The 20,668-nt window shown below is 37.4% G+C and overlaps 1 protein-coding gene and 1 long non-coding RNA gene across 2 annotated transcripts in view; one reads left to right on the top strand and one right to left on the bottom strand.

Moving 5' to 3' along the window:
- The first annotated feature begins 1,360 nt into the window (after nucleotides 1–1,360).
- The window catches only part of LOC108365986 (uncharacterized), a 19,930-nt gene continuing 622 nt past the window's right edge, over nucleotides 1,361–20,668 (top strand). The window contains exons 1-2 of the long non-coding RNA XR_001848036.1: nucleotides 1,361–1,370; nucleotides 19,242–19,651. This is a non-coding gene — a long non-coding RNA (uncharacterized LOC108365986). The remainder of the gene's footprint in view (nucleotides 1,371–19,241; nucleotides 19,652–20,668) is intronic.
- On the bottom strand, nucleotides 17,253–19,160 carry PolE2 (DNA polymerase epsilon subunit 2). Its single transcript, XM_017620229.1, has 2 exons — nucleotides 18,328–19,160; nucleotides 17,253–18,264 (listed from the first exon to the last, which is right to left on the bottom strand). Exons 1-2 carry the CDS (start codon nucleotides 19,028–19,030, stop codon nucleotides 17,387–17,389), a joined length of 1,581 nt encoding a protein of 526 aa, XP_017475718.1. The 5' UTR covers nucleotides 19,031–19,160; the 3' UTR covers nucleotides 17,253–17,386.

The raw sequence follows: 20,668 nt of genomic DNA, 5'->3' as shown, positions 1-20,668 counted from the left end.
CTTCTACTGTTTTGTTGTGACAAATAAAAGAATTATTTTCATTGTTGTTGTAACGGTGCTGTATGAAAATACAAATTACCGTAATACAGGATATCCGTTGTGGTGTAATTTTTATCTCTCACTTAATGCTGGCACGTTTTTTCGCATTGGTGTCGTACGTTGGCACAAAATCAGTCAAAAAACAGTTGGAAGTATTGAATGATTGCTCCTTGGGGAGCTTTAGTCGCATCACAACACTCCCATGTACTTTTGTTTGTAATTGAATTGTAAAGGATGCGGAGTCGCAATCATTACAATGAACTTTGGTTTTCATTGTACTTTATTTTTTATTGAATTGCTTATCTGTTGTTTGAAACGTGAAGACGTTGTGAAAGTTAATTAACCACAATTTTTTTATATTCTGTTTTCTCTTTGCAGCTTCTAGGTGTTCTACTGCTGTAGACTAATGATTCGGCAGGCCCGTTTAGATATGACGACGGGTAACGTGTTTTTTTTTTTTTTAATTATGGCCAATAAGTTCTTGATTGTAAAAGAAGAATGAAAGCTTAAAAAAGTTAAGAAGTTTAAATGCAGATGAAACCGATGTTCATATACCCGTCGAAGCTATTCTTATAATGTATGTTGTATGTATGTTGGCGTGTCAATTGACAATTACAAATTACATTAACTCTGATCCAATACTTTTCATGTAAAATCCTGTAAAAATGTCAAACAGCAAAATTACTCTCTGAAGTGAAAGTAAAAAGTGATCAAACAGTCTTCTTTCGAATTAAAAAAAAAAAAACGAAACCGAACAAATTGAAGCAATAAATTAAAAGTTGATTGCAAGCCAGTAACATTAAATCGCATACGAAATGAAAATATTTACGGTAATACTTTAATAATTTTCGCTATCAACTTGACAACGCACAATTTTTGCTTATTTTTGTGTAACAGCTGATCATTTGACACTTTTCGGCTGCATTTCTTTATTCATTCTGAACGTTTGGAATAAAATTTTTTGTTTACTTATTCTTTAGAACGTTCCTGATGATATGTTAACGTATATTTCAAACGCATTCTGTTTATTCTGGCTGTGAAATGGGATTATCTGCAATGTATAAAAAAGCGCAACCTTCATGATTTTACCAGAAGAAAAACTTTTTGTAAAATCTTATGAATTTATTCTGCACACAACTCTCCAAAAATCGCTCTCACTGACAGGATTTTGGAGTACGGGAACATTTTTCCTGTAACTTCCTGCAAGTTCATGTAAAAACCTGTAAGTTCGTGGAGTATTGGATCAGAGCTACTCATTGCCTTATAGCATAAACAGACGGCAACGTTAATCCGGATTATCAAAATTCTACCCTGACAGATGGCAGTATTGCGTATTAAGCGAGCCGCGGGGTCGTGGATTCAAAACTCCATCAACAATTGTTAAGCTCCTTCAATTACCACTTTTATTTTGTTTTTAAGTAATCATAGTATTTGCGGCCTCTTTTAATATATTTAAACCCTAAAAAGTTAAATTAACTTGAAATAATTATGTGAAAAAATATAAAACAAAAAATAAAATAAAATCAAATATAGAATTAAAAGAAAAAAACAAGGAAAAAATATAAAACCAAACAAACAACAAATTTTTAGCAAAAAAAAACAGACTTAAAAAAAATATATATATATCTATATATTTCATGATCCAATGATCGGATCTAAACCAAATTAGACACTACCTTTCCGTTGCAAAAAGAATTATTGAAATCGGTTGACGTGGTGCAAAGTTATGCGGTAACATACATAAAAAAAAAAAGAATATATATATTCCGACGAACTGATAACCTCCTCCTTTTTTGGAAGTCGGTTTAAAATGATGTTTAAGAATAGCGTGGAGTGGGGATCGAACATTAGAGCTATTGAGCTGCAGAACACAGTACTGACCAATCAGCTACCGCCGACACCAAACTTTAGTTGCCGTAAGGCCCGTTTGTTCACTGTCTGGTTCCAATTATTCTTCTTCTTATTTGGCGCTATAACCGCCTAAGCGATTTTGGCCGAGTTCAATAAAGCACGCCAGTGGTTTCTGTGGCAATTGGAAATATCAATTGAAGCCAAGTCCTTCTCCACTTCGTCTTTCCATCGCAGTGGGGGCCTCCCGCTTCCTACGCTACCACCAACGGGTTCCAAGTTGAATACTTTCAGAGCTGGAGCGTCGGTATCCATTCGAACGGCATGGCCAAGCCAGCGGAGCCGCTGTATTTTAATTCGCTGCACTATGTCTATGTCGTTGTAAAGCTCATACAGCTAATCGTTCCATCGTCTACGGCACTCGCCGACGCCAATAATATAAGATCTACTCGATAAAGCAGTCATTGTATTTAACCGGAGCATTTACCTCCGCTTTGTGTTAACCGGACATTGAACAAGCGGCAAATTTTATGTGTCTTCACCAAACCGTTCGCTTCGCAATCTCAATTTAGCTTGTTGCCTAGTGTCAGAACGAATAAGGATGAAATTAAAAGTTGAATAAGGATATTTTCCTTATTGAAAACAAATACCTGCTATTTTTGAACCATATTCTTTGTAAGCCTGAGTTATCAGTAATATTCAAGAAGTCGCACAATCGATAATTAAATTGCTTTCAATTTAAGTCTGACCAAATGTTTCGCAAGGTCTATATCAATTTTTGTGAAATATTTAAAAACACACTTATGAAATTAAAGAAAGTTATAGGTGACTTACTTAGTAAATGAAAAATGTTGGAAGTAAGGCGTGCAATAAAACTATGTAAACGGTTTTTACAATTGTCTTGCCAAACTTTACACTTTAAATTCAAATCGCTAAGTAATACTTTTAAATTGATGAAGATTTATTTTCATAGCTTTCAAAGTGAGCACAATTCTCTTGAAGATAACTTGGTAAAATTTAAGTGTCTTATAGCACATTTCCACCAATATGCAGTTAGAGCACAGATATGTTCCAAAAATTTGAACATGAGGTGATCTATAAGGTTTATTTCTTACTATTTGCTTTTTAAACGTCGTTTGCTTGTACATATTTAAGATGAGCAATAACACCCTTGGTCCCCTTTCAGACACGTCAAGTCTTGCTTTCAAGTCTGCTCGTTCGTTGGCGAAGGAGGTGGGAAGAGAGGGGAAGAGTACAGATACCTCCGTACCGTCAATTCGTTTCAAGTTTTCTTGTTGTCTTTTGATCTTTTCGTTGCTTCCCATTTCAAGATCCAAGGACTTGAATTCAATAAAACTTGACGCGTGTGGAAGCAAACAGAAAACACAAAAGAGAATGCGATAAAAATTGCTTTCAAGACTTGACGTGTCTGAAAGGGGACTTGCAATTGTAATTTCCTTTCTCGAATTGGCATAAACTGCAGTTAAGGTTTGGTGCAAATTAACTGTTACAATGCTTCGTAAAATTCTTGTCACAAACAAACCGGAAAGCTTTATACTCGATCAGCCAAAATCGCATCAACTCCTACACACAATATTGCCGTCAAGATGCGAAATATTCAAAACCCATCGCATTTTAAAAAAAGAATAACACTCTATCTACTGCCTTTTATCTTTTGCCTACTATTTTATAATGATTTCATCCGTGCTTTTCCTAAAATCATACAACCTTGGAATTGTTATGTTCAGGTTGTAAGCTTTTATTTTGTTCTGTGGGATACTTCCTACTATATGTATATTTGCGTGATGATGCTTCATCTTCCCAAATAGTTCAGGCCAAAGTAATAAATGCTTCCAATTATTTGCTAAATTATATACCACAAGCTCTACTTTGATTTTCCAACTCAAAAAATCACCTCAAAGCAAACAAAAAGCAGCATTTCAAAACCATCTCGAATTAATTTTTTCTGATATTTCAACATATGTGCCAACAGCAAATAGCTTTTCTACCCCCAAGTGGTAGGATGCATAAAAGGGCTTTGGGCGGATCTCAATAGCGTACATACATATGTACGTGCATACAAAGACGAACAAAAAGTTATTAAATTATATATACCTATGTACATTAGGGTGATCCAAATAAACTAACCTAACGAATTTGTGGTCTTAAAAGGACATATTTACCGAGAAGAATATTCTCCCATTTGGAAAAACGTTTATTCCAATTTTAAAAGGTGTCGGGGGCATTTGAAATTTTCCATGTAAATAACATGAAAAAAATATAAGTATATTTTTTTCATTAAAAATGTTATAACTATTGAGCCGTTTGAGATAAAAATTTGTCTAAACATATTCTTGTAGGGCATTGAATTCTCTAAAAAAATCTCTCTAAATTTGGTTGGCTTAGACACGATTAAAAGTTTTAAATATGTTAAAGATATTGCTGAACGAGGTATAGCATCGATACAAAATTATAATCGAACTTTGACCAAAGATGAAGAACAAAAGCAATTTCTTTCGCAAGTAGTGCAATTACATCGCCAGCAATATACTTTTACTCGTCTCTAAGACAACCAAATTTAGGGTAATTTTTTAGAGAATTTTACAAGAATATGCCTAGAAAAAATTTATCTCAAGCGGTTCAATAGTTATGACATTGTAATGAAAAAATATATAAAACTCATATTATTTACATGGAAAATTTCAAATGCTCGCCGACACATTTCAAAATTGGAATACAAATTTTTCCAAATGAGAGAATTTTCTTCTCAGTAAATAGTTCCTTTTAAGGCCATAAATTCATTAGGTTAGTTTATTTGGATCACCCTAATGTGCATGCATTGCTTTATGAACATATTACACACTTCAAATAATTAAATACTTAATTATTTATGATTTACAAAAAAAAATATACCTACATATGAATTACTCTTTTGTTGTTTTTTTTTTTTTTGGTTTTTTGGTAAAGCGGTTTTTTGTGATGGACTTGCGGTTCTTGGACAAATGGCATATGGCGCATGAAGATATTAAAATTAGGGGATGTCCCAACGGCAACCGCAAGAATAAATAACTGTAAAAAACGCGAACGTACAAATGTAAAGAAAGTGGTCTTTGCGGTTACACATGTGCATCTAGTAAGCATCAACCCTTCCGGCCAAACCTAAATTTCATGGCAGCCTGCTCTCCCTTTTCTATTTACTTTGATCATTGATTTGAGAATAGAAATGATTTGATTTTTCACATATTTCTCACTGTTGGTCATACATATAAGCGTACATATTATTTTCTGTGTATGCCAGTGTTTCTATTTGTGCATACATAAGTACATTCATATGTAGGTATTGTATTTCGTATGAATCTTTTCATTACTTCCGTATCCTCTGCTGGCAAATTATAATCGAGCTTGTTGACACCTTTGATATGCTACAACGGTCAATTTGGTGAAGCAAGAAGAAGCTGAGACAAATTGGCATTTGTCCACATTTTTTTGTTCGTCCATTTGAAATGAAAATTGGAAACGGAACTCAATCACTTATGTTTTGTTAGTGCAGTTGTAATGAAGGAAGTGATTGATTGTCAGCCAATCGGTGAGCACAAATCGATTTTTCCATCACTATTATACATACATATGTAAGTTATTATTTACTATCTGTTCATTTTGATATAAGATCTTAAAAACAGTACATTGTGTTAAATTTATCGTATTAGTTGAAATGCATTGAACTAAATAGACTTTACAAAATGTCCCTTAAATAATATAGTGCGGCGGTAGGAACTGGCACGCTACAGAATAAAAGATGTATTCGTAGTGTTTTAGCCGTAAATATTTTACGTCAATTAGTTAATTTTACAAATAAGAAAATCAATATATTCGCGAAACAAGGGGCCCAAAAACGTTAAACTGCGTATTTTAGTCTTCCACTTGGACTTGCGAATTATTTTAAAGCGACTTCGAAATTATCAGGATATAATTAATTTAAAAAAAAAATTTAAGTGTTAGTGTCATATAGAATAAAAATATGGGTATCAAATAAAAGAGAAAGTTCTATAGAATTGGAAAAGATTTAATTTTTTATATATTTTTCAATTATAATACATACTTCTATATACATATTTATATGTATACATACATAGATAGTAATACGTTTTTTTTTTTGGTTTTTATTGAAAGATGGAGATCTATGCATCACTGTATAACGCATACAAGAAAAATGGTCAAAGAATCAGTAGAAGCTATCCAGCAAACCTCTTAGGAGTTGATAATTTAATTTCCACACTCCATGGCCTTTTTCTTCATTTTTGGATGTGCATTGTGATCAGAGGGCAAAGGTTGACAACAAGTAAGGTTGGCATATAGTAATTTTGGTGCACTTGCATACATAGCAGTGAATAAAGGCATGAAATTACCCCGTAGAAAAAAATCATTTTTTCTACTAAGTTTTTTATTTACTTTGAATTTGAAATGAAAATTTTACCTTTTCAAAGTAAATACTAACAAAGATACTAGTTGAAAGTCTTTCGTAAGATAATTAAGAGTAGTAGAGAAAAATTTAAAGATTTTGTTTATTCCAGCCCGAAAAACAAAAAGCTTCATTGCCACCTGTTACGGTAAAAAGCTCTTTTGACATAAAAGACCAGATGGATAAGGTTATGTGCAAAAGTGTGGAAAAGTTTACTATGGTGTACAAATAAATTGAATTTTGCTATGCCAAAGGCAAAGTTGAAAAACCAAACAAACACTCGTGAGAAAGCTCTATTTTTGTGTGTTGCTGAAATTGTTAAAATTTATATTTTAATAACAATAACCAACACAATAATGTTAAAATTTATATTTATGTACATATTTGCGCGATATTGATAGAAATAAAAGCAATGTATTCATTCGATGATTTGATATTAATATTATTATGTGTGTACTAGGAAAGTTAATCCCGGGATCCCGGGACTTTTTAAGGTCTCGAAAATACCGGGATTCTTGGCAAGTAATCCCGCGATTTTCGGGATTTTTAATTTGCACTGATGCCAATAATAGAAACTCCTTTTCTTGACCAGTATTGGCTATATTTCTTTTTTTATTTAATAATTTATATTTTTTTATAAATGTCTAGCTCATTATACATATAATACCGCGTGATAGTAAATTTTAAACACAAATATCAATATATTCGCGAAACCCTGGGCCAAATATAGTAAAATTGCATTTTTAGTATTTCACTCTGACGTCAGTAATTCAAAAATGATTTAAAAAATTCAGAGAAATGTGCTTAGAGAAAAAGTATGGGTATCAAATTAAAGAAGAGATCCTGTAGAATTTAAACAGATTCAAGTTTCTGGTGCAGAAGGGCTGGTAAATACTGAAAATGTCATTTTAAAATTGTATCCTTGAAATTACGCAATATTTCATAGTCTGTACTAAGGCGGATAATTTTTTTTTTACTATGCGCGTTTACCATAGTGGGATTCTACGTGTAATTCTAAGCAAATTTGCCGAAGAAGCCATGGGTCTAAAATCCATTCGCAGTTTGCCAAATTGCGAAAATAGGTTTCGAAGAAAATGTGAAAATTTTCACTGTTGCGCCCTCTGGTGTAAGTTTTAAGAAAAATATAAGTGCAGAAATGGATTCCTCATACCGTGAAACAAACCCCTTATAGCATGTTTTGTTTACAAATTTAGCACTTCTTTGCGACACTACAGCAAAATGCTAAGAAACCTATTTTTGCAATTTGGCAAACTCCAAATTGATTTTAGACACGCGGTTTCTTCAGCAAATTTGCTTGGAATCACACAAAGAATCCTTCTGTGCTAGACGCGTATAGTCGAAAAAATCTCCCATACAAATTGACCCGCCCTCGTGTATACATATTAGAGTGGTTCATAAAAACCATCAAAAATATGCTGTCGAAAAGACACTAGTAAAATTAAAACGTTGATACTGAACGATTTACGCATTGTCGTGGGTTGGAACTTGTTACCAGGGGGTTTCTGGGGTTGCTACTTAGTCAGTTTTTCGAAACTCAAAATGGCGGATCCAAAATGGCGGTCCATTTTTTTTTTTTAATTATTGCATTTGTTCGAAACTCGGCACTCGAGAGTTTTTGTGGTCGCCGATTACGAATCTGAAGTCAATTTTTTTTAATTCAAAATGGCGGATCCAATATGGCGATCAAATTAAAAAAAAGTACTAAAATTAAAACGTTGATACTGAATGTTTTAAACATTGTCAATGGTTAAAACACGTTTCCAGTGGGTTTCTGGGGTTGCTAAATAGGGATCTGAAGTCAGTTTTTCGAAACTTTTTTCAAAATAAAAAACACGTTTCTATTTTTCATCACAAATAAAAATAATTTGAGGTAGCGTTTATGAATTTCCAAAAAAAAATTTTTGAACCACTCTAACACATATGTATGTATTTCGAAGCTGCCAAAATTTTACCTAGCCGCTAGTTGCCAGAATTGACAACTGTCTTACGAAAGACTGTAATGAGTTGAAAGACAATTGCCAAAATTGCCCCGTAAATCATATTTTATATGCACTGTACTCTATTTGTAAACATATGTATGTATGTCTGTATGTAGTAATGTATTTACATATGTATGTAAATTACAGTTAATAAAAAGCCAAATAATCTAATATTCAAAAAGAAATCACTCGCTTTAGGAGTTTTCCCTGCAGGGACTTTGCTGCATGCGTGCAAATGGCTACTTATTCATATCGCCAAAATTCGTTTTCTAAACTATCATTAACTCACTTTTTTCCGCAGTGCTTCTGATCTCCCCATCCATGGTCTTTCTTACATTCTTGCTATGGAGAATGTCCTCCGGCGCCATGTCAACCGTTTTTTAGCTCATAAGGCGGCCAGTAGGTTTGGACGTAAGTATATAAGTAGCATGTGCCAACGTACATATGTATGCATGTATGAGTTTGGTGGAAGAAAAGGACACAAGTGTTTTATTGATTTATGATTTATTGGCGCTAAATTGAAAGGCGAATTGGGCAAAGCGTCAATTTCACAGCATAAAAAATCAACTTGTTTCAGCTTAAAATTCAATTTAACCACCTTTTCGAGCATATATATTCTAAAGTAATAAACAAAAAAAATGGCAAAAAATAAAATGAAGAAAGCAAACACTAAATATTGCTACGAAAATACAATACATATTAGAAGTGTTCATTGAAAAATGTGAACACATATTTTCCGTTCTTATCTCTGCTGCCACCACTCTAAGCTCTCTGAACTCACCAAGTAGTCAACCGACCAAACAAACCACCCACACCCCACCAAAAAATGTTTCAGGCATGGAAGTAAAGTTCTACGTTATGGTTTCGTATTGTCGTGGCAAAGGCCAATTTAAATAAATTACCCTTCGTCGTTGTGACAATCTTGCTTCTGGTTCATTTAATACGTAAACACTTTTCTTTTGTCGCCACCGGCAGAGAATGGTAAGTAAATACTCCTTATTTGAAAATATTTAAATATTGTTTTTTGTCATGGCCTTTTTGTTACACTGCTCCCAGCATCCCCGCAAGAAAGAGGCAATCTTGTGGTTTTGCATTCATCTTCTCCTACTCTTACTTTTGCCACTTCAGCAGCGGGCTGTAGCTGTTGTAGCTGTTGTAGCTGTTTTGTAGTCTGATGAAATTCAAATGCAAAACGATTAAAACTGAAGCAATAGTAATAAAAAAATATTTTATTTGCCGTTGTAAATTTATATGTGCTTCGTTTGATACCATTAGCGCCAAGATAGGCGATCGAGTGTTCATTCATCCAAATATGTATACATATATGTTGGTAGAACCACAAAAAAAGTAGGAATTTTCCTAACTGAACTGGATTTTTTATTAGTAAAAATTTCATCCAAAATACATACATATGTATAGTGCCTAATGTGTTGGAATGTTCCCAAGGTACTATAGGCGCTTCTTTCATGTCTTCTATCCCTAAGTTTTATGGCATTTAAGGGAATGAGATGAACTACTGAGTATCGACGATGAACATCGAAGGCATACAAAAACCATGAACATATATGTTCGGCAAAAAATCAAAATAATGGTTTGGCGGCACTACTAAGCCCAAAATCCGCAAGTCTATTAATTATTGACGTTTGGGGGCTAAGGTTCTTTGTGCAGTCTTCATACATGTTGCAACGCTCTGGATCAGGGTCTTCATGCTCCAGACCGACCATACGTGGCGAAGGGTCACACCCTGCGAGAGATGCCACTGCTTTTAATGATTTTGGCGGATCTAGAGAGAACAACTCGATAAAATCCGTAAGTCCAGGTGTTAATGTTAATCGGACCGTGCCCATGGACTAAATGGCACTATGGTAGTGATGTCTTATAACGGTGTACTCCAGTCACGTGGCGCCGTCTGGTTTTGGCCAGCCTTTCTGGTGAACCGGGGCTCTGCCTCGGATAACCTCTCTCTTCCCCCATTACTCGTGGGATCCTTATGGAAGACACTATAAAAAATAATAATAAAAATAACTCTGCCTCCGTAAATAGCTGCGTGCAGTCGTCAAGCTCAAAGGAGCACTCGCTGCCCAATGAACTTGCCGAACAAAAATGGCGGCTGCAGCGGATGGACTCAACTCCAAACGTCCGAAGTGGTGAGCTAAACCAAAACGTCACTACAAAGGACGGAAAGGGCGCAAGCCCAAACGGCTTGAGTTGTGACAATACGATTTTGGATGTCGAGATGGCCAACTTGGACTTGGTGCCTAATGACCAGGATGTCCAAATACCAACGGACGATGAGGAACAGCTGTAGGAAGCCAGTACTCCGGCTAAAAAGTTATCTGGTGCGGGCTAGAAAAGGTATAAATTTTACTGCTCCAAAGGTGTCAGCGAGCCTGAGGCCAAGAGCTTGGCGTTGCTACCAATGGTTAAGGGGGAAAAGGCGCTGGTGTCACTGTTCTGTGGCTGTGGGAAAAGGCATCACTCTGATACCACCAACACTCCAGCAACTCACAACTCCCCAAAAAGAAAGACCAGACCGTCCGATAAAAGGGGCAATGCCTCCAAAGGCGAATGTGACCTTCGCTGACGTCACGAAAGACACAGGAAATCGGGCGGTCGCTGGCAAAGGCAATAGAGTGGCATTTTTGCCAACCGATTACCCCAAGATGCTATGGTCTCTGCAGCAACTGCAAGCAATTCAGGCATCTATCCTGGATGTGGTGAGACAACAGCGAAAGGGCTCCACGAAGCTCAAATTCAGGTGCTGCCCTTTCCACCCGGAATGGATGACTGTTGGCTGTGAAGAAGGGGTGGCTACGAAAGATGGATCCCACTTTACGGCCGTAGAAGGGCGCAGTAATAAAGGTTGCTGACCCAACGAAAGTGCCGAAACCAACGGTTTATGAGGGCGCCAAATAGGGCACAGAGAGGCCTCACCACTGAGCTAACTCTTGCTGTCGACCCGTTTTCCGCTGAGGCTCTGGACAAACAAGGGTCACTGATCAGCTATGGCTGTGGAAAGTTGCGCATCCACAGGTCAGGACCTTCGGTGTCCTCCTCCACTACCAATGCCGTAGGAGCAGCGGACAACGAGTTACCATGTTGCTCAAAGGACGCTGCCAAAGCGCAGAAGTCAGGGGACGGGACTGTGGAGGCGCAAGCGTTGCCTAAGCATCCAGCAAGTAAGCCTAAAGAGCAACAAGACTGCTCAAAAGTTGGCTCAAAGTCGGGGCACGCCCATCACCAAGTGTGGGGCAGCTCAGACACTAACACCAGAGATGAGACACTTCTTGAATATTTTATTAAGCACCAACGGTATATTGTTAACCGGGGTAATGAGCCGACATTTATAAATGCTATCAGGGCTATTAGTATTAGACTTGACAGTTTACCCATCTAGCTTGTCTGCGATTATCTCAAACTGCCACGTATCAATTGAGGTATCTAAGTCAGATCATCAGCACATTAGGTATGATATAAGTACCCTAAACGAGACCAACTTGATTTACAGGAATCCTAGGAATACAAACTGGGAGCTCTTTCGCCTGCATTTACAACATGAGGCGAACTTGTCTGTGACGGATATTTTATCCACACACTCCAATCCGCTCTACTCTAGGACACTTTCTCATCGGTCTTTGAAGCGAGTTGTCCAGAGAGGAATAAGAAATCTGAAAGAGACGTTCCTTAGTAGAATAATAATCTCAGAAAGCTTTGTCAAAAGGCTAGAAAATTATTCAACAGAGCCAAATGGACTGGTGACTGGTCAGCCTACAGATCGGCCCTAACTGCTTACAATAGTGAGCTCAGAAGATGCAAAGAAGACACATGGCGTTAGTACTACGGGGGAATATCTTCCCTGGCGGCTGCTCAGCACCTACAGAAGGCCCTCATATTGGATTATTCGAACGGGCTACACACTTGGAAAAACCCCGATGGAACCTACACTGTTATAACTGAGGAAACTAGCAGGCTTCTATTGGATACTCACTTCCCGGGCTGCATTACACAAGGCCAAAGTGCTAACGCAAACACCGTCAGCGCAGTGCGTATGAACAAAAGGACAAGAGGCCTAGCGGACAGAATTGTCAACAGAAAGGTTGCGGTGGACTACTTCAATGTTAAGGGCATACAAATACTCTGGTCCAGATGATATTTACCCATGCATGCTGCAGCAGGGCCTAGGGTCCATATCCGATACCTTACTCAGACTTTTGAGAGCAAGAGACTTAACGCTAGACTTGCGCCATTGTCTCCCACACTATCCTTACGGAGTACATACATATGTACATAGTAGACGGCGGGATTCAACCAGGTAGAAGTACTGTGCAGCTTCTTTTCTTGGAACCCAGCTGTTCATGCCGATCCATGAAGACGGTAATCTGCTCGATCTTGATCTGTTGTCCATTGCAGCTGAATTGTAAGTGTGCTTCTGCATTCTGTTCGATTCACTGGAGTGGAGCTCAGATGAAGCCACCTCTGCCATACGCAGCAGAAGTAAGTTTCGAGATTGGACTATGACCAATTCATAAGGGTAATTGTGCAGTAAGGCCAATTTCATTTGACTTCGAAACCGCTTTTGGCAGCACGAAAGGAAGGTGCCTGTCTAAATTCGGAATCCCCGCAAAAACTAATAAGCCTATGTAGAATAACATTGAGCAAAACTTATAGCTTGCTCCAAATTGAGAAGTCCTAACCGCGCCATTCGAGATCAAACGAAGGAACAGAAGGGTCGTAATCGTAGCAAATTTGAGCTTAAAGAAAGAGACAAACGAAGTCTGTGCACAAAGAGTCCTCGCATAATGGGACACAAGTCTCATTTGGGAGTTCCAATTTTGAAATAGTGAAGGACTTTGTCTACCAACCATAGTTCTGGATTACTTACTACAACAAAAATACCTAAATACTTCTGTATTAAGTAGTTAGAATATACCGAGAGCAATGGCGACAATCTCTTGAGGAACATGCGTCATTATTTCAAGTCGAGGTATTTGCATTTCTCAAGGTAATGGACTACAGCGAGCAGAGCAATAAGAAAAGCCAGGGAACGAACATAACAATTATTGATGAAAACTGTCATTGAAAAATTCGCTATGAAGGAAATGTCTTACAACTAAGTGATACATACCAATCGATTTATTTTCTCACCGAAAATAAAATTTGAAAATCAACTTTTATTTGTAATTTTTATGCAAAATTAAAAAATAGCCATTATTTTCGATTTTTGTTTTATAAATCAAAATAAAAATTATTTTTGATTTTTATCTAAATAATCAATAAATAACGTTATTTTTTTATTATATGTCTTAGATAACAGTATTGAAGGATCTTATTTATACAATAAAAATAAAAAAATCTGTTATTTAAAGGAGTATTTAAATAAAAGTCAAAAAATAATTGTTAACGGCGATTTTTTTTTTGGCCCACCACGAAGCTCCTCAAGTGACTGATGCCCATTTCCGAAAGCTCATCGGGAGTGTGGAAAAAGTGCGACCCTAGGTGCTTAAGCCTTAGTCTCCCAAAAGCGGAGCAGCAGGTGTTGTGATAATTACACCAGGGCAGGCCACAAAAGCAGCAAGCGTGAGATAGTTGCACGTCATCGTCCTCCATTCAGCCTTATCGCATGCTTACCTATCACGCAACGACTAGTTAAAACTCGTATCAATAGCGAGATGTGAAAATTGCTTAGTCTCAAAAGCTTTCTGGACCTCATCCGGTCTACACGGGGCCAGCAGGATTTAGTCATCTTGCATTCTAAGGTGTTCGCCAAGCGGACGCTGAGCTGACCAAACTCCCATCGGTCCAGGAGTAACCCACTCAGATTTTCTTTACCCGGGAGTATTTCCCTTGGGTTCCGTGCCTTGTCAGCTCCTCAGCCATGCAGTTTTCAGTGATTTCGCTGTGACCCTGAACCCAAATGAGCTTAATCCGATGTGTTCGATAAGGAGGTTCTCGAACGGACGGCTAGCTTTGCCTTCGAATAGATATTCAGCTCTTTCAAAAATGTATTATTATATAATGTATCCGAAGCCTCCTGTATTGCGACTACCCCTGCTTGGAAAACGCTATAGCCTAATTTTTAGCCTAAACTTCAATTTAGTGGAGTTCTTCGCAGAAGACACCTCCACCTACCCTCCCATTTAGCTTCGATCCTTCCGTAAATACATTTAGGACCCCAATTCCCGATACTTGGCCCTTCCCAGTCCTCTCTCGCTTAAATAGGGATGGTTAAAAACCCCTTCGAACCCAAAATCGGCGTGCAGTGATATGTTAGCGTCGGTACGAACTCGAAGCTTTTTAGAATACTGGAGTGCCCATATGTAGCTCGAGGCGAACTTAAAAGTCCAACCCACTTAGCCTTACTGACAGCTCCGCCTGCTATACATATCTATGGGCTCAACGTTTATATTAAGCATTAACGCCGACGGAGTGGTTCGAAAGCCCGACTGCTTGGTTCCACCAAACGAGTGCCTCATATAATAAAATTGGCTTTCAGTATAGTTTTGTGTATATTTAATACATAAAAGCAATCGTCCAAAGTATTTTCTTCTAATATTTCACCACTTTTCTTCAAAATCAGACTACAAAACCGCGTAACTGACATTTGCTGCCAAAAATTGGATTTGCTCTAGAGATGGGACGGGGTATTGGGACCCGCGGGGTCCGCGGGACCAGCAGGACCCACAGGACTGATTTCAAAATGGCCGGGATGGGCGGTATCGGGAAGTCTTTAAACATTTTGCGGGCGGGATGGGACCAGAATCCTTTCCCGACACTCCCGATAAAACTGGCAACCTCCGAAAATTCATAAGTTTCCTTAAAAAAGTTTTATGAAATTAGCACTTTTTTATGTTTTATTGAGACGAAAACGAACAGCAAAGCAAAAAAATATCAAAAGATGCCAGATCTTTCATTGTTTTTTTTTGTTATTTAAAATTAATTTGAGACATGTGAATTAATCTTAATTATAGACTTCGGGACCTATGGAACCCGCGGGACAATTCTGAAAAACGTCGGGATGGGCGTGTTCGGGACTTCAAAATCGAGTTTTGGGATGGGCGGAATCGGGATTGAATATTTAGTCCCGTGCCCATCTCTAATTTGCTCACACAGCTCTTGGCTCAATCCTTATCCATTCATCCTGAAATATACTAGCCATTTCTTTATAAAAAAGAGAACCATTTTGAAATATGAGTGTTTTTACTCTCTAGAAAATAATTTATGCAACCTCACATACGCGGTTTTGCATTAACTTGATACCCGGTTTTGCATTTTGTTGATACGCGATTTTGTACTTTAAACGGCGATATGTAGTTCAAACACCCCAACGACCAAGAATTCAAAAGCGTTTGCCATATTCCATGTGCAACTGACGAAACAATATTTTTCTAAATCGGCTTTAGGTCATAAAAAATAATAGGTTCCCTTGAACTGCGTATACATACATACATAGTACGTATATGTACATATATGTATATGTATGCATACATTCAAGCATACATATCGCACACTGTCTCCAAAAGAGTCACAACTCAAAATTTGGCATTTTTGAGATTATGCGCTAAAAATGTACACAGCGCTTTTATTTACCTTTCAGCAAAAGATGGAACAAATTTTTCTTATAATTTGTTAGAAAAAACCTAAGGTAAAGTCGTCCTTGCCCATATGATTATCATTTCCTAAGAAATAGTTTTTCGCAAACGTATTATTTTGAGTTGTCACTCTTTTGAAGACGGTGTGTGATATGTATGTATAAAAATGAAACGGTCCCTTAAGTTGGAAACTTCTTATAAAGTATACCAACAAACCAAATGTTTAATAATGATAGGGCGACAAAGATAGACTTCTAATTTGTGTAACATTAACATAAGTAAGCTATGAGCATAAGTAAGCCCCTGAAATTTTTGGCATCTCGGCGATGCCCACCGTTAGACGGTCGGTTTCAAACACTGGGGCTTTATAAGGTAGGTGTGGTGCATGAATCGTTGTTAATGAATGTATGAGCCCATAATTTTTAAAGTGGTCTAAGTTACTTCATACCTCTAGAGTTTAAATTACCGGTTGCAAGTAACCAAATGCATCTGTAAATTGTCCTATTCTCATAAACTAATGACAAACCCGTTTATCTTTGGTTGATGAAGTTGAACTAATACAGATACAGGTAAATGATCGTTTAAACACAAAAGACATGAAGTGACTAAGATCGATTTCAAAATTATGTATGTGCACCCGTAAGAATAGTAACTCTATTGACATATCGTCGCTACCATGTCAAACTATCGAATGTACAAAAATGCTTTTTCATTTACGATACCTTGCGCATGCGTTTAGAATGATACGTAAATAAATTATTAAGCAATTTTCTATTTTTAGTTTCTTGGGTTAAGAATTCTACCGCACAGCGCCAAGCTGATTTCAAACATGTATCGTACTAACAACTATGCACGCTGAAAATTCATTTTGCTTCCTTGGAACCGTAACAGATTGTGAGCTGCGTACAAGTCGCATTAAGTTGATTTTTTACAACTTTTTCACATACTGTTTGTGTGCTATGGAACACATGCTGTGACGTTGTTACCGATTTCAGGCAGTCTGATAGTGTGCTCACATTGCGCGCCGTGAGATTCTGCTACTGTTGCTGACTATAAGAATACTTATTATGATGGTGATGATGCCTCAGCTAATGCTCGTTGATGGTTTTAGAACAGCTTCCTATTCTTATCACAACCAGCACACGCCTCTGCCACGGCAGCAAGAGTGAAACACTGAAGGGATGACAATAAATTTAGCAATTTCAAGCAGAAAACATATGAGCACTGCTTTGATTCGGCGCTTCAGTTACAAGAGTAGCATAATGTACGCATATATACATGCACAAATATATCTCTATATGAATGTACATATATATATCATATTGTAAGTGTAAACAAAATATGCTTGCACAAATGTATTTAAACATTTAAACATATTAAATAAAAACCTACATACTTACGTAACATAAAGAGTACAATTTTGCTTATCACAACATAAAATAAGAATTTGCTTATTCCATTGTCATATCATCTGGAATTTCCGAATCCTCAATAGTGCGCGTCGCCGGTATATAAACTTTAAATGCAAATTTCGATTTAACAAAAGATCCTGTGTTTAGCACAGTACAACCGTGTTGAGTTGTTGCGAAACTCTGGCACGAGTCACCTATAACTACCAAATCGGGCAACGGATATAACCACAAAGCGGCATCATAGTCCCAATGCACTGGCATGGCAATCGGATGTATGGGAGTCACATGGTTCTGGCATACTAGTGTGCGTGCAAAATGCTGTTCGATATTATCAGTATCGGGTGGAAAATGTAACGAATTACGACAGAACTTAGCCATCAAGTCCAAACGACAAACAACAATCTGTTGTGTACAATATTGCAGACGACAAGGGTTGGTCGCGAGCAATGTACGCGGCCATGCTTTGCGCAAACCCGTCGCAAGTGATTCAGGTAGGGTGGCACGTGGTAAAATATTCGGTGCTGTAGGATCTTCACAAGACGGTACTAATATCAGATCCGTTTGCTTCTTCAACTGATCACATCCCGCAGCTAATGCGCCCAGAGCAGTCAAATTTTGAGACAATGTATGATAATTACTATTGGTAGCAGCGAACGAACCCATTAGCACTATTGCTACAGGTGGACAGGAATCGTAGCCAACAAATAGCATGCGTAAGCGTTCTAAAACAACAGGATTATCTAGACGCACATCCGACAGAAACACAAGCGTAGCTTCAGTGTTGGTACTCTCCAATTCTTCCAGCCTTATGGAATATTTCAACAATTTTGAAGACTCGCCACCCCAACTGTTTTGTGTTCCAAAAAATGCTCGTGAACTAGTAGCAGGTTCAGCTGGCGGAAAACCCAGGCCATCAACTGCGATAAATTTAGTGTTTATATTTGGCAGATTAGTTATCGTAGATTTTTAAAAATTATTACCTTTGAGAACGCCATTGTTATATGAACCTTCAGCCAACACAAAGCAGCCCTCACAGAAGAAACCTGAATGAAAGCGCGTTCCGCACAAGTCCAGCTCAAGGCAACCTGTAGGATCTTCTATGTAAAATTTTCCTTCTTTTAACTGTGTCAGCAACCCGAGTACCACTGCTTCCTTTACCGAGGATGACGCAAGCAAATTTTCTGCATACTGCAATTTAAACTTTTTTACCTGCGATTCCGTTGAAACGCCACCCTCTATTATAGGTGGTGCAAATAACTCATGCCGCAGAGTCTTTTGCAACAGCATGGCATAACGTTCACGCAAATATCCTGATTTCATCGCTGGTTGTGTGAGAATGCAACGCGGATCTCGATTCAATTCGAATTTCTTGCTTTGGGTATTGTAATGGTAGCGTGGCACTTTGAATGCATCAATAAGCGTAAAGACTGTCTCGCCCTCATCCAGGCCCACGCGATTAATTTCATTTATAGCTTTTTCAAGTACTCCTCTTTCCACTTGTGTCGTTTGCAAACGCTGGCCTTGCAAATTTTCTGTGATCACCGTCAGCCACTTCTCCCGTTCAGCTTCATCAAATGGCAGGAGCTGCTCGGCCAAATATGCGCTATTCTCCGAACGTATAAGAAAGCCGCTTAGCTTGAACGAACTGGTAATCTTCCTTTTTAGTCTAGTGAGGTCATCCATTTTAGTACAAAATTAATAATTTTTGCGTAAATTCCAAAGAAATAAATAATACAAACAAAAACATTTTGCACAGCCGAAAGTGGCGCCAAAAAAGTGAAAAGTGCGCCCAAGTTGCAAACATAAAGGTCGAGGTTTGTTCCGCGAATTCGGACTCATAGAAGGAAAAGTAGTCGCTGGGCGGCGCAATTGCGTTACGGCATTATTGAGCTAGCACCATAAAAATTGCGCTATTACCCATGGCTAACTCAGAGAGAAGGAAAACTAACCAAAGTACATAACGCAAAACCCGTAATAATTTGCAAGCGTCCTGAACATCTGATCAATCTTTAGTTTATTCGCAGCAATTTTCTTGCAAGCTGTTTGGACACATGGACACCAAATCGTGAAAATTTGAAAAAATTTTTACAAATTCAACTTAGTATACAGCTTTCAAGAAAAAATCTGAATAAATATTTTTCATTACTCTTGTTTACGTTCAGCGGCGTTCGTGTCCTAGTTTTTAGAGAACAGGATCGACTTCAAGTAAAATCTGGGCCCGTATCTCGTCATTCGTGACCGAGTGATTACTCGTTTCGAATCGAGTCAAACAAAATGGCAGCTGTTTTCTCCGCAATACTATAGGTTTGTATAGTAACCAATAGTCAGTACTAATTTGTATTGGAACCTGCAAATTTTTACTGGAAAAGTGTATGATAAACCAAAAAATTTGCAAGAGAGCACTGAATCGAGAGCGTAACAACACGGGAGAGCTGCAAGTTCTTGCTAGTGAATTTTTTACTAGCAGAAATTAGCTAGCAGAAGAAGAAGAAGAATAAATGTCAAAAGCCGCCATTTGCTGAATTTCTTTAGCACAAACAAAAGTAAAATGACTGGAAATCAAAATATTAATGATGTACTGGACAGTGTAAGTGCTTGTGTGTAAAGCAAAGAGTTTAAAACTGATTTATAAATAGTAAAATGTTTACAGCAGAATATCAAAACGGTGCAACAACTATTCACTTGCAACTTTTTACTAGTTTTGTGTTCAATAACTTTTTCTGCTAGTTTTCTCTTCTTCTCAATTTTACGCTCTATTTTTGCTTTTACGCTCTCGCTGCAATGTTTTACTGGAGAAGTTACGGGTGGGCTTTAGTAGTCAGCCGCACCTTGTGTTTTAAGAAAACCAGGTGGAATTAACAAATGAAACTTGGTCAGGATGTTAAGGGAGGTATCCTCTAAAACATGTATAACTAAAAATTATAAATAATATCATTGTTTATAAGTTATTTGTTGTTTAAATTTCTTAAGTTGTTCCACTTGGTTTCCTTAACAAAAAAGCATTTGTGCATACTTTTATATATATAAATGCACATAACACTGTACTTAATACTTTACACACTTTTCTTTTATTTTATCTTGTACATAAATCACTTTAATTAAACTTTTATGGGCTTGTAAATTACATTGAATTTCACGCATATTTACAATAACACATGGTTGCAAACTGACACATAACATGTGTTGCCATATTGTACAAAACAATACATACAAAGAAGGCAATGATTAAAAAGGAATACAGGGGAAATCAATACAAAAGAAAATGTTCAGCTCCTTTTCTTCGCAAAACAGAAAGGAGAATTCTATGCCTGAGGGTTATAA

The sequence above is a fragment of the Rhagoletis zephyria genome, unplaced genomic scaffold, assembly GCF_001687245.7.
Source record: "Rhagoletis zephyria isolate East Lansing unplaced genomic scaffold, Rhagoletis_zephyria_1.1 Rzeph_scaffold_02092, whole genome shotgun sequence".
In the NCBI taxonomy this organism is placed as follows: Eukaryota; Metazoa; Arthropoda; class Insecta; order Diptera; family Tephritidae; genus Rhagoletis; species Rhagoletis zephyria.
This window is presented reverse-complemented; position numbering and strand designations above follow the sequence as displayed.